The sequence below is a fragment of the Rhinichthys klamathensis genome, unplaced genomic scaffold (assembly GCF_029890125.1).
Source record: "Rhinichthys klamathensis goyatoka isolate OS25496 unplaced genomic scaffold, OSU_Roscu_1.1 h1tg000076l_1, whole genome shotgun sequence".
Lineage (NCBI taxonomy): Eukaryota > Metazoa > Chordata > Actinopteri > Cypriniformes > Leuciscidae > Rhinichthys > Rhinichthys klamathensis.
In genome coordinates, this window is record NW_026606618.1 from 4607430 (window position 1) to 4621768 (window position 14339).

The 14339-nt window shown below is 37.1% G+C and overlaps 1 protein-coding gene across 10 annotated transcripts in view; it reads left to right on the plus strand.

Annotated features, from left to right (window-relative positions):
- Positions 1–4525: 4525 nt before the first annotated feature.
- The window catches only part of ppip5k1b (diphosphoinositol pentakisphosphate kinase 1b), a 35399-nt gene continuing 25585 nt past the window's right edge, over positions 4526–14339 (plus strand). For 4 of the 10 annotated variants that reach the window (XM_056251085.1, XM_056251089.1, XM_056251090.1 and 1 more), the window contains exons 1-12: positions 4538–4672; positions 4777–4969; positions 7843–7933; positions 8023–8108; positions 8284–8438; positions 8501–8602; positions 8675–8836; positions 8937–9058; positions 10089–10190; positions 10317–10403; positions 10783–10858; positions 11307–11416. In XM_056251085.1, coding sequence (XP_056107060.1) covers positions 4550–4672; positions 4777–4969; positions 7843–7933; positions 8023–8108; positions 8284–8438; positions 8501–8602; positions 8675–8836; positions 8937–9058; positions 10089–10190; positions 10317–10403; positions 10783–10858; positions 11307–11416 — 1409 coding nt within the window. In that variant the 5' untranslated portion in view covers positions 4538–4549. Of the gene's footprint in view, positions 4673–4776; positions 4970–7842; positions 7934–8022; positions 8115–8283; positions 8439–8500; positions 8603–8674; positions 8837–8936; positions 9059–10088; positions 10191–10316; positions 10404–10782; positions 10859–11306; positions 11417–13628; positions 13653–14339 lie in introns of all 10 variants that reach the window. The other 6 variants (XM_056251080.1, XM_056251082.1, XM_056251087.1 and 3 more) reach the window with 4 other exon arrangements.

Consider the following 14339-nt stretch of genomic DNA (forward strand, 5'->3'; position numbering starts at 1 on the left):
AGTCTACACACTATGTTTGATCATGCTGTGCTTTTGCATGGCATGCTTGTTTATTGTGGTTATTTAATTTGTGAGAATGGTACTGTATGTGCCAGTTGCATGCCTGGGAAACTGAAAAGTCTCCTGAAAATGGTAACAAATCTCAGTTAATGGCCAAAGAAACACTTAAATGGATAGTTCATCCAAAAATGAGAATTTCTTCCTGTATGACTTTCTGTCTTCTGTGGGATATAGGATTTTAAACATAATGTCAAAGTTGCTCTTTTTTCATATCATGGTTTTGAATGACATGAGGGTGAGTAAACGTTGAATAAAATGGCTGATATGCTTTGCCAGATGTTCTTAGTTTGATCCTACCCCCAGCATGTTTTAGATTTTTTTATTATTATCTAGTAGCATTATAGGATCGCAAGGATTCTTACCATAGACTGGTAATGGTTAACTTGCTAGTTAATTATATACCATTTTGGACCACTTGGGCAATTTAGCACTCTTCATATTCTGCAACTCCAAGCAAATTTGCTTGTTGCTCCATTTTTACTACATTATTAATAAGTTGTGCAATTATTAATAATTACAGTAAAGCATTCACTTTAATACATGCACATTCTTGCACTTAATTTGCATCAAGAACAAATGCAAACATTCATAACTTTAAGTAAATGGATAAATTGCATTTTTCAAAATGTAAAAAAAAAAAAAAAAAATGCTGTTTGTCAACATAAATACAAAAACCAAAATATTCATAACTTTAAATAATTTTTTTTATTCCAAGAAAATAACATGGTTATATATTTAGATGAATAAATCATAGTCACGTTCAGTCATTGGTATACAATTGCAAGGGTTTTGCAGTGCTGCTTTTATCTTCTATATCTTAAAGGGGTGGTATAATGCCCATTTAAAATAAGTCTCTGATGTCTCCAGAGTGTGTATGTGAAGTTTTAACTCAAAATACCTCACAGATATTTTAATTTAGCATGTTAAAATTGTCACTTTTTGAGAGTGAGCAGTCAGTTTTTGTGTCTGTCCCTTTAAATGCAAATAATGTGATGCTGCTCCCAGCACAGGGGGCGGAGCTTCAACAGCTTGTGTCCTTTTATCTCACACACACATGCACTGAAAATTTCAAAAACTTTTAGCCTTTTATGTTCAAACCGGAGTCAGACAATGATGGAGAGACTCAGGAAGAAGTGACAACATGTAGAATGCAACAGGACATTTCTGAATGGTTAGTTGATGAATTTATGTAGCTTATGTGTAGTTATCTTCTAGTCATTGATTAGCATATTCTGTCATGATAATCTATAAATCACGTTCCCGGGGGCGGGGTTTATGTAAATTTTAGGGTTTGTGATGTCACTAACCCGGGAGAAATGTCGTGTAGTAGCCGTTGTAGTCATTAAAAAGCAATTTCTTTAAAAGAAAGTATCTCCCTTTGCTTTGAACTTTGAGCATTGTAACTTTGCAGATGTTGTTTACTCAAGCAGCAACATTACACACTAACTAAAGTTAGAAAAGTGAAATCATAATCAACCACCCCTTTAATGATAAATAATTTATGACAACCTGTTAAATAGTGGCAATCCTCCCAGTCATAATAATAAAAGCAATTTACAGGATATGATCTCTAAGGTCATTGGCTCTGCAAGTGCTGGACTGCTACTGTAGATTCATCATAGGATCATATTGGCATTTTAAAATGTTCTGGCCTCTGATTTGTTTCCTATGACGTAAGACGGAAATTGGCACCGAGTCAGAAATTGTCTTGTTATTGGGAAGTGAGAGGGTCTGTGGCTCTTACCATTGGAAAAAGCGTAACGGCTAATTTGGATGACATGAGGCACCTCAGCCTATCATATAATGGCATTGATGTCAGTGGCTAGCGTTCAGAGTTTTGCGTTCGTCTTGTGAATAAATGTTCTATATTTGGTGTTGTTTCGCTATTAAGCTATAGAAAGAATACATTTATTTATTAAAATCTTTATATTTTGTTTACCTTTATTCATTAAAAAAACGTTATCATTATTAGGCTTACACAGCAGTCATACATCATTACAATTCAAGTCTAATTTATTTGTTGAAATCTGGAAACCATAGAGGGAACACATCATTATTTAAAAAAAAAATTCATTAAATTACAATAGAATACAATATTTATAATTAAATTATAAATTTTCTCTCTTTTTAATTAAAATGCATTATATCAGCCTCATAGTGCATGGCAGTCATAGTCATTCAAGTCTTTTTATAATTGGTAAAACCAGAAAAAACATCGATATTGTTTATTTTCTTTAGACAATATACTGTATACAATATCACTCAATATTACATAATGCCTATTATTAAATACTACTACACATTTGCTGGTGGTGATGCTGTAAATGAGTTCTACCTGTCGCTTCATTCCCTACTTTGCCTTCTCTCATGAAATAACATTTTTATCGACATATTAGTTCCCAACGAAAGTATTGTTTAGTGTAAAACATGTTGAAGATTAGCAAACAGGCTGTCGATTCATAAGCCTAAATGATAAGCTATTTCCTCACAAAGGAAAAGCTGGAGCGTTAAGTAAATGCCACCAAAATTTCAGACCAGCCCAACACAGCAACATCAACTCAACCAATAACACGTGTTTGGGGCGGAGCTATCTGATTGTCTGACCAATAGCAGATAGGGGTGTGTTCAGAAGCATTTTTTGCAATTCCAGAAATGCCTTCACATTTAACAAGGCTGTAGAGATGTAAACATAATGAAATCTGTAGACTTAAGGATGAAAAATGAATAAACATAGTAGACATTTACATAGTATGTGGTATTCAACATGCACTTGAACACTTACTTTGAAATGTTTGCATAACACGAAATCTAGATTGGACAACAGAAGAAGGCAGAAATGTCAAATGTATTTTATATTACCCAAGGGAGTTTTTGCAAGCATTTATTACCTCGTTTTGGTTTCTGATCAACGTTGTGTCCGTTAAGGTGTTCAAAAATATTTCAAAAGGCTTATATCTTCATATTATCTTGTAAGGATATTGGACTTTGTTGCTTTAGCTGTAAGTGATAGTAACAGCTATTTATGAGTTTGTTTATCTCTGTGTGTGTTTTGCCTGACCCTGGGTCGCTGTAGACGGCTTCCTCTCAACTTAATGTTCCCTGTCAACACGTCCACAGCGTGATGAGTTATCTTTGGAAGCCGCAGGCCTCAGCATTTGATCCAAGTCTCCCCCCTCCCCCAGATTCACCTCTGCCAGGGTCCTGTGGCTATTATTGGGCCCTAAGTCACATGCAAAGTTTTTAGTATTTGAAATTTGTAGTATTCTTAAAAAGCGCAAAATATAACCGAGGAACACATCACCTTCATATCTGGATGGCTTGATGTTTGTTTAGAGGGATAGCTAGCATGGCGTGTATCAGCATGGTATGGAAATATGATATGAAACCGCATATGCATGCAACAGTGCATTCTTTTCCTTGCAGTCAGCATACTGGGAAGGGTGGGCCAAGTGTAACTGTAAGACTTGTTTAGTTTAACTACTTAAGAATTTTTATTAGCGTTATTAGTGGCACTTGCTAAGCCAAACATTACTTTTATTTTTCCTTATATGCACAAGAATGATATACTAGCAAAACCTTAACCACCCACAACACTCTAGCAAACACGTAGCAATGCACTGACGTCCTAGAATTCTGGTGGCAAGTTTTCACTCACATTTTGTCCTAAAAGTTTTAATATCTATGGCCGGTTTCACAGACAAGGCTTAAGCTAGTCCCAGACTAAAATGCATGTTTAAACAGTCTTAACTGGAAGCAACTTGTATTGTCTCAAGATGCACACCAGTAATGTTTTTTTTTTTTTTAAAAAGCTACTTAAATGTCTCAAGGCCTTATCCTGGCTTAATCTAAGCCTTGTCTGTGAAACCAGGCCATTGTTTTACTACTCTTTTGAATGTCATTTTAGATTAAACATCTGCAAAATTAATACATATTCAAGAAAATGTGGTAAAGGTTACATATGTTAACACAATAGTTAACGTGAAATAACAAAGAATAGTAATTTTTCAGTATTGTATTAATTTCTGCATATACCAGTTGTAAATTAAATATTGTATAATTTAACATTTGTTGTATATTGTAAATTAATAGAATAGAAAGTATCTTATAACTTTATAAATGTCTGAATAAAAGTATTCATTTATTTCAAAAACAATCTTACTGACTTAATTTTTAAACAGTTGTGCATAAATATATGAACTTATATTGTGTGTTGGATCTTACTTTATTGCAGGAAGGAGCGGGAAGAGATTTTGTGAGAGAAATTAATAAATTTGCATAAATTCAAAATATTCCTTGTTTTGGAAGGATTAAACACACCATCATTTTCTAAATCAACCTGAGCGTTGAAGTCACTTCTAGAGCCTCATCCAACTGAATTACACACCTCATCTAATGTTTCCACCACTGAGCTTCAGCACAAGATGGTGTGCTGGGAATTTGACTGTTTGACAGAGACTCGACAGAAATGTCAAAGTCAAGCGGACAGGGGATGTCCAAGAGCGGACTCCCCCATTTCCTGATTGGAAGTGAGGGTGGTGAAAGCAGAGAACTGGATGACAAAGACATGAGGAACATCTCAGGGCCTTACGGAGAGGATGAGGAGGAGGATCAGGTACGGAATTGCCCAGGGATCAATGATATTCCTATTAATGGGATCTTTTAATGGATATAAGCATTGTTGAATTGTGATGATCATGTGATGTCTTCTTTTATTAGGCAGAGGGTCAGATCGTGGTGGGGATCTGCTCCATGATGAAGAAATCAAATTCCAAACCAATGACTGAGATTATGGAGAGGCTCTGTAAATTTGAGTACATCACCGTGGTCATTTTTTCAGAGGAGGTTATACTCCATGAACCGGTGGAGAAGTGGCCGTTGTGTGACTGCCTCATTTCCTTCCATTCCAAAGGTATCTGACATCACACACAGTTTCACTTGCACTTTCAGTATCTTTAAGTCTTGATGTGCCATATTGTCTTGTATTATTAATGCTGCCTTCAAAACATGTCATAATGACTGTATTTATTAGATTAGTAAATCATAAAGTCACTTTTACCAATTGGAAACTCTTTGAGCCCTGCCTTTTAGAGTTAGTTTGTGTGTCAAATGAGGGAAGTGAAATTATGGCACAACTGTTAACTGTAAACTTTTGTTTGAAAAGTTTGGGGTCACTGGTCAGTAAGAGTTTTTTTGTATTATTATTATTCAAGGATGCATTACATTGACACAAAGTAAACACGTTTTTAATAAATAAAAACGATTTCTGTTCAAAATTTGTTCCTTCAAGAATCCTGCAAAAATGCCTAACATTTTCCACAAAGTTTTTCACATTTATAATAATAAACATTTCTTAAGCAACAAATCAACATATTAGAATGATTTCAGAAAGATCATGTGATGATGCTGAAAATTCAGCTTTGCCATCACAGGAATAAAATATATTCAAACAGAAAACCGTTATTATGTTAGTGTGAGAATACTGATATTCTAGAAAGAATAAAATTCTGTTGCTTCTAACCTGAGGGATAATTTTATGTGTAAATATAGCCGAAATTACAGCAACTGTTATTTTGTCAGACAGTGTTTCGATTAGAAATGAGGATTTTACTGCAGAGCAGCAGTAATGGGCCATGTGTGTCTTAATGGGCCATGTGTGTCTTAATGGGCCATGATTCAGTCACAATTCATATTCGTCCTATTGTCTGACAACAGAAACTGATAAATATATCTAGATGAAAAGTTTATTTGGAATTTGGCTGTATTAAAATACATAATGTGAGCGCAGAGAAGCAAAGAAATGAAAAGGGCTGACACTAGACAAAATGCAAATGCGACGTGATGATGTCATGGATATGCTAATTTGCGTATGACTTTATCTAACGACTTTTTGAACGGGCTTTAGCTACTTTCCATTGAAAATAGTTGGCAACAGGAAAAAAACCTGGAAAGAGACGTGAGGATTTGGGGAGAAAAACAAGAGATCCTTAGTGCAATCCAGCAAATTATTAATGTGATGTATCGTAAATTAAATCGGGAGAGCAGACCACAAATGCGCGGTACAGGTCCTTCTAAAAAAATTAGCATATTGTGATAAAGTTCATTATTTTCCATAATGTAATGATAAAAATTAAACTTTCATATATTTTAGATTCATTGCACACCAACTGAAATATTTCAGGTCTTTTATTGTTTTAATACTGATGATTTTGGCATACAGCTCATGAAAACCCAAAATTCCTATCTAAAAAAATTAGCATATTTCATCCGACCAATAAAAGAAGTGTTTTTAATACAAAAAAAAAAGTCAACCTTCAAATAATTATGTTCAGTTATGCACTCAATACTTGGTCGGGAATCCTTTTGCAGAAATGACTGCTTCAATGCGGCGTGGCATGGAGGCAATCAGCCTGTGGCACTGCTGAGGTGTTATGGAGGCCCAGGATGCTTCGATAGCGGCCTTAAGCTCATCCAGAGTGTTGGGTCTTGCGTCTCTCAACTTTCTCTTCACAATATCCCACAGATTCTCTATGGGGTTCAGGTCAGGAGAGTTGGCAGGCCAATTGAGCACAGTAATACCATGGTCAGTAAACCATTTACCAGTGGTTTTGGCACTGTGAGCAGGTGCCAGGTCGTGCTGAAAAATGAAATCTTCATCTCCATAAAGCTTTTCAGCAGATGGAAGCATGAAGTGCTCCAAAATCTCCTGATAGCTAGCTGCATTGACCCTGCCCTTGATAAAACACAGTGCACCAACACCAGCAGCTGACATGGCACCCCAGACCATCACTGACTGTGGGTACTTGACACTGGACTTCAGGCATTTTGGCATTTCCTTCTCCCCAGTCTTCCTCCAGACTCTGGCACCTTGATTTCCGAATGACATGCAAAATTTGCTTGCATCCGAAAAAAGTACTTTGGACCACTGAGCAACAGTCCTTCTGCCGCTGTTTCTGGTTCAAAAGTGGCTTGACCTGGGGAATGCGGCACCTGTAGCCCATTTCCTGCACACGCCTGTGCACGGTGGCTCTGGATGTTTCTACTCCAGACTCAGTCCACTGCTTCCGCAGGTCCCCCAAGGTCTGGAATCGGTCCTTCTCCACAATCTTCCTCAGGGTCCGGTCACCTCTTCTCGTTGTGCAGGGTTTTTTGCCACACTTTTTCCTTCCCACAGACTTCCCACTGAGGTGCTTTGATACAGCACTCTGGGAACAGCCTATTTGTTCAGAAATTTCTTTCTGTGTCTTACCCTCTTGCTTGAGGGTGTCAATGATGGCCTTCTGGACAGCAGTAAGGTCGGCAGTCTTACCCATGATTGCGGTTTTGAGTAATGAAACAGGCTGGGAGTTTTTAAAAGCCTCAGGAATCTTTTGCAGGTGTTTAGAGTTAATTCGTTGATTCAGATGATTAGGTTAATAGCTCGTTTAGAGACCCTTTTCATGATATGCAAATTTTTTGAGACAGGAATTTTGGGTTTTCATGAGCTGTATGCCAAAATCATCAGTATTAAAACAATAAAAGACCTGAAATATTTCAGTTGGTGTGCAATGAATCTAAAATATATGAAAGTTTCATTTTTATCATTACATTAAGGAAAATAATGAACTTTATCACAATATGCTAATTTTTTCAGAAGGACCTGTATATGTTGTCCTTTGGAATACAAAGGAAAAAAGAAAATAATCAGGTGGAAAAGAATCCACTGACTGAAAAGAACTCTTGCCATAGATAGTCTTGTTATACCATGTAACATTAAAATACCAATTTTTTTTTCTCATCTTGAAGGATTTCCCCTTGACAAAGCAGTGGGTTATGCCAAACTAAGAAACCCCCTCCTTATCAACGACCTCAACATGCAGTATTTCATTCAAGACAGGTCTGGTAAATCTTTCTCTGAAATAATATTGACAAGTAAACCCCGTTTGGAGAGTTGACTGAGACATAACTCTATGCTCACGGCTTTAGGAGGGAAGTTTACAGGATTCTACAGGAAGAAGGCATTGACCTTCCACGCTATGCAGTGTTGAACAGGGACCCCGACAGACCAGAGGGTAAAGGTTATTTACCTTTGTCATCATTTTATATATATACATCACCTTAATATATTCACTGTCATTTTGTTCCAAACCCATATGCTGTTTTTTTCCCTGTAAGTTCCTCATAAGTGTGTACATAAATACTCTTTGTATTGCGAAAGATTGTGACATTTTGACTTTGCGACATCAGAGTGTAACCTGGTGGAGAGCGAGGACCATGTGGAAGTGAACGGGGAAGTGTTTCATAAACCTTTTGTGGAGAAGCCTGTCTCCGCCGAGGACCACAATGTCTACATCTATTACCCAACCTCGGCCGGTGGGGGCAGCCAGCGTCTCTTTAGAAAGGTACTTTTAACTTTTAATAACTTTAGATTTGTTTGGTCTGGAGCTCATACCGTCTTCTGCAGATTGGCAGTCGGAGCAGTGTGTATTCTCCTGAAAGTACCGTTCGTAAGACTGGATCTTACATCTACGAGGAGTTCATGCCAACAGATGGCACAGATGTTAAGGTACCTAAGTTTCTCATGTCTAAACATCATGTGGTGGCTGGATAGTTTGTTTATTCCTGATGGATGTTGTAGGTTTACACAGTAGGGCCTGACTACGCTCACGCCGAGGCCCGTAAGTCTCCTGCTCTGGATGGGAAAGTAGAGAGAGACAGTGAGGGAAAGGAGATCCGCTATCCTGTGATGCTAACCGCAATGGAGAAGCTCGTGGCCAGAAAAGTGTGTCTTGCGTTTAAGGTAAGCCTCGCAAAAGAAAAACACAGTGTTTTGTCAGTAGCTAAAGGTTAAGAATGATAATGAATGAGTTTTTTGTTTCATAACGTCTTTTCCAACCCAGCAAACAGTGTGTGGTTTTGACCTCCTCCGAGCAAATGGCCACTCTTTTGTTTGTGACGTTAATGGCTTCAGCTTTGTAAAGAACTCCATGAAGTACTATGATGATTGTGCCAAAGTTCTGGGGTAGGTGAAGCCCTGTTGCTGCCTTCTTGTCTGTGGTAACTCGAAAATCAAATTTTCCAACTATGTAACCGCATAATATATAACAATTTCACCTATTCTTTGAAAGTCAACACATGATCATCAAACAAACATTTCTTTTTCTGAACTAAGCTTTGAATTTAAAATGCATCTCTGCTGAAAAAACATATTAAACCAGTCTAAACTTGTTTGCTGGTCTCCCAGCATGGTAAGGCTGGTCTGTTTACTGGATTTGGGGTGGTTTTGGGCACTTTTCAGCTGAGCTCATATCTAAACCAGCTAAATACTTGGCAGGCTGGAAGTTAAGGCCAGCTTTATACTTATATATATATATATATATATATATATAGCGCTTTATACAATACTGATTGTTTCAAAGCAGCTTCACGGTAGGTAACAAGAAAATAACAGTATTAATGTTGAAAAGTTCTTCAGTTATGAAACGAGCATGTTTCAGCTGTTTAAGGGATAGTTCACCCAAAAATGAAAATTCTGTCAAAATGTACTCACCCTCAAGTTGTTCCAAACCTCTTTATTCTGCTGAACACAGATGAAGATATTTGGAAGAATTTTGGTAACCAAGCAGATCTCGGGCCCCATTGACTTCCATACTTTTCCCTACTATGTGTCAATGGGGCCCGAGATCTGCTTGGTTACCAACATTCTTCAAAATATATTTTGTGTTCAGCAGAACAAAGAAATGTATACAGGTTTGGAACAACTTGGAGGTTAGTAAATGATGACAGAATTTTCCATTTTTGGGTGAACTATCCCTTTAAGCAGCTCTAAAGAAGACAATAGTGTCATTATTCAGCTCAATTTAGTTCAATGTTGATTCAGTCTAGTTTAATAATAGTGCAATAAGGTTAATCAAATTATGAAAGGAGCTTAATTCAGCTATAAGCAGCTCTTAAGAAAGGAATAGTGTCGTTGTTCAGCTGGGATGTACTCATTCTTATCTTATAAGATCATTTCTGCTTATTTTAGCTCATATTTGATGCATTTCCCTCAGGAACATGGTGATGCGAGAGCTGGCTCCTCAGTTTCACATTCCCTGGTCCATCCCCATGGAAGCAGAGGACATCCCTATTGTCCCGACTACCTCAGGAACCATGTGGGTTACCACTCTTGTCCTAAGAATATATTTCTCTTTCCCGTAGCTTTTTATTGTGGAGTCTTGATTATTAAAACCAATTAGTGTCATTGCTTTTGAAACGGGACATGTCATCTTTGTCTGAAGGATGGAGCTTCGTTGTGTTATTGCTGTAATTCGTCATGGTGACCGTACGCCCAAACAGAAGATGAAGATGGAGGTCAGGAACGCCTTGTAAGTGACACATTCTGATAGGCTGCTTTCACACTAAAACTAAATACAGTTGTGACTCTTGTTCTGAGTGCTTAAAGGCCTGTTCACACCAAGAACTATAATTATATAACGATAACTATATTAGCATCCACACCAACGCACAATAAGGTTCTGTTTATTATAATATTTATTATATTCTCTTTTGTGGTCTGCCACTTTAAATACTCAAGCTCTTTAAAGCATGATGGATTCTGATTGGCTCGATGTTTTTATCATACAAAAGAAATTATATATATATCTTTATTGTTATCATAGTTATCGTCCTTGGTGTGAATGGACCAAAGATATATCTATGATTGAAGAATTTTATTTTCTGGTTATGACATCCCATTTTTCTTAGGTTTTTTGAATTGTTCGAAAAATACGGTGGCTATAAGTCCGGAAAACTCAAGCTGAAGAAACCAAAACAGCTCCAGGTGGGTCTGTATTGAAGCGCAAGTGATCTACGCATTTAATTTGTTTCTATGACAAATGCAAGCAATTTTACACAATGTTTGTTTCAGAACAGGCTTGCCTTCAGCCTTATGATTTTTTTTTTTTAAGAGAGATGTAGTATTGTTATGTCTGGAATGCTGCAGCCATGAGACTCATCGAGGTGTCATGCACATGTGCATCTGCTGTTGGGTTTTGTGTGAAAATGTACCATGTGGTCAATTGATTTATGTCTAGGCCTATTTAATCCTATCATAACAATTAATTAAGAAACTGTAATACATCCAGAACTCAGCCGTCCGGGTACTGACTCATACAACTGTTTGCCAAAATATTTCCATTGTACTTTATCAATTACTCTGGCTTCCCATACAGGCACGTATCGATTTTAAAACTTTGATTTTAACATTTTTCAGCTGTGATGTTTTACAGGAAGTGCTGGATATTGCCCGTCAGCTGTTGGCAGAACTGGTCCTACATAATGATTGTGAAATTGAGGAAAAGAAATCCAAACTAGAACAGCTGAAGACGGTTCTGGAGATGTGAGTAAACTGTTCAAAATTATAATACTGTTATACCCAACCCTTCGTTTCCAACTTTGTGAGATGGTAGAAAGCTACTGTACACACAACATCATCTCCTCTCGATCCATTTCTAAAACATGTTGGATTCCTTCTGTCTTCTATTTACTCCTCTGAAGATTCCCACTTCTCTTGCACAAGGTCTGGTCAAAAATGTAATCATTTCCAAACAAATATTGTATTCTTGATCAGCTTAACTATAGAAATTAGTCATCAGTAGGCCCATGCAGAATCTGCACAGATGTTTGCATATATAATTATACACGGTTTTATCAGTTACGCTAAAATAGAAAAGAATGAAACAAAGAATTGTTTACTTTTGAATTTAAAATGTAAAAAGAAAAATTAAGAAAAATATTATAGATAGTTGGGGCTGGTAACAAGTGTGACGCACTAAATATGTTTTATATTAATGGTTGCTAACTTCAATACATTGAATTGTAATTAGGGACGCACTGATATTTCAATTTTGCTTGATAGAAGCAGAACAGCAGATAAATAATTATTTTCATGCTACGGCCAATAACCGGTAAATGGCAAATATTCAAATTTCTGTGTTGTTTTGCCTAAATATAAATTTAAAAAAAAAGTTTATCACCACATTAAAATGTACAGGATTAATGGATATTCGTTTTGAGATTGGCTAAAGATTACATTTAACAGTTTTCTTAACTTATTTGTGTTTTTAAAGACACAATTTTAATTGTCCAAAGGTCTAAATCAGGGGTCTCAAACTCAAATTAACTGGGGGCCGCTAGAGGTAGAGTCTGGGTCAGGCTGGGCCGCATCAAGTATTCCACAAAAAAATAGTATTCAAGTATTCCAAAAAAGGAGCACAACTGATCCAATCTTCTCAATATTTGTTAACGTTTCTTCTGAACTGTTCCTCTGAATTTGAACATTCCTTTCTGTACATGATTGGTTCTTCATGAGCTGTCCTTCTGACAGTTGAAGTTCATTTTACAAACTTTCTTTGTCTATAACACATATTTGTGATATTTATATTTGCTTATGTCCTTTTTATTTTCTTTATACAACACATTAATGATATTGAATGTTTTTTTTGGAAGGCACATTTCCTTTTATTATACTTAGAAAAACAATTATTGCTTTTGAAATACAAATATTTGCAGTCATGTCTGCCCGTCTTATTGAATTCTTTGTATAGTGTCTCAAATTACTGACTGCACAAATCAAAGCAAACCTTCTTATCAACCTGTTGGACACATATTACAAGCTCAAAGTGATTATTCTCACATTGTTTTAGAGCAGTGTCTCTCTCCAACACGTCGCTCGCGAGCTACCAGTAGCTCGTGGCTTGATTGGTGGTAGCTCGCCAAGGGGCCGTTCACATATCGCGCTCACATATTTTGCGCGCTCAAGTTCGTAATTTCAAATGTAGGCGCGCGGCAACCGCGCTCATAATTGAAGCGACGCGCTCATTTTTTCCAGGCGCAGTATGTTTGTACTTCGCGGTTGTCTATGACAACTATTGACAACAAACCCTCCGTAAGCTGTCACGAGACTATCTATGGTAGCTCATAAGGGATACTTTTTTTTTTTTTTTTTTTTTACGCGGCACACGCAACGACGGGCCGCACTAACATTAAACTTTAATGTCAAGTAGGGGGCCACAAAATATCACCCCGCGGGCCGCAAATGGCCCGCGGGCCGCGAGTTTGAGACCCCTGGTCTAAATCCAATCTTAACCAATACTGATAAATAAAAAAATCTCTAATGTTGGCTAAACGATATAGTACATTTATGTTGTGCATCGCTAGTTGTAACGTTGAGATTTAGGTGAGAGATTTAGATCAAGATTATGCTGTATTTCATATTGTGTCTACAGAAGGCAAGAAGTTGTCAAATGAATTTGCTTTGCAGAGATATTTTGAATAGAATATGATTACATGCAAACCTAGTCAGACTTAATTTCATTGTTAAACTTGGATTGCTATTCTGTCTTCTAGTCTTGAGCGTCATGGATGCTTATGTCAAGAAAAACATTTGATATTTCACGAACAGCTGACTGTATGTAACTGACTATAGTGTGACCTTGACTCATTTGCTTCCTTAGTTGTCCTCATATGGATGAGTTTCTTAACTTCATTCCTTTTCTCTCTCTTTTCCTCTCTCTGTGTCCCTCTTTGTGTCCTGGCCGGTCTCTCCAAAGGGAATCCAGTCTGAATGATAATCAGTGCGCACCCTCATATCCCCTGTCTCTTTAGAATCAGGCAAAGTGGATCCTAACCCTCATTAACCTGAGATCTTGTCCAAATTACTGACACTTTAATGAGCGCTCCAAAAATTGACCGTACCTTGGAGATGAATCCCTTTTGCAATTCTGTGTGGCATCTGCATGCCATTTTGAAAGTGTTTCTAATCCCTGACGATCCCTCACTTCCTCCTTCCTCCTCTCACTGAACTCAAACGAGGGACCTAATCAACACATTATCGGTTGTTCAGGGTCATAGATTAACTAGGAAACAGGTGTTTGGGGAAGTGCTTTGCTTTGGTATGATTACATGCAGTGGAGCAAATGGTGGCAAATTCACTCCAGAGCTGGTTTCTAGCCAATGAGATTAAAAAGAACACCTTCAGACCAGGTTTAGACCAAGTTGTATCATATTAGATTGATATTCAATTGATAATTTTTTTTATGTTATAACTGATAAATGGCCGAATGGCCTATTTTTATCATTATTTACAATTGTTTTAACCCCTTAGCTGTCACCCCCCCTTTTGAGAATGGGGGTTAAAATGCACTATTCAAACTTAAATGGTTGTAATTCAAGAATGCTTTGGAATATATACCCAAGTTTGGTCTTGTTTTAAAGAAAACACTCAGCAGATTATTGCTGAAGTGAAAACACTTCAAAAAATG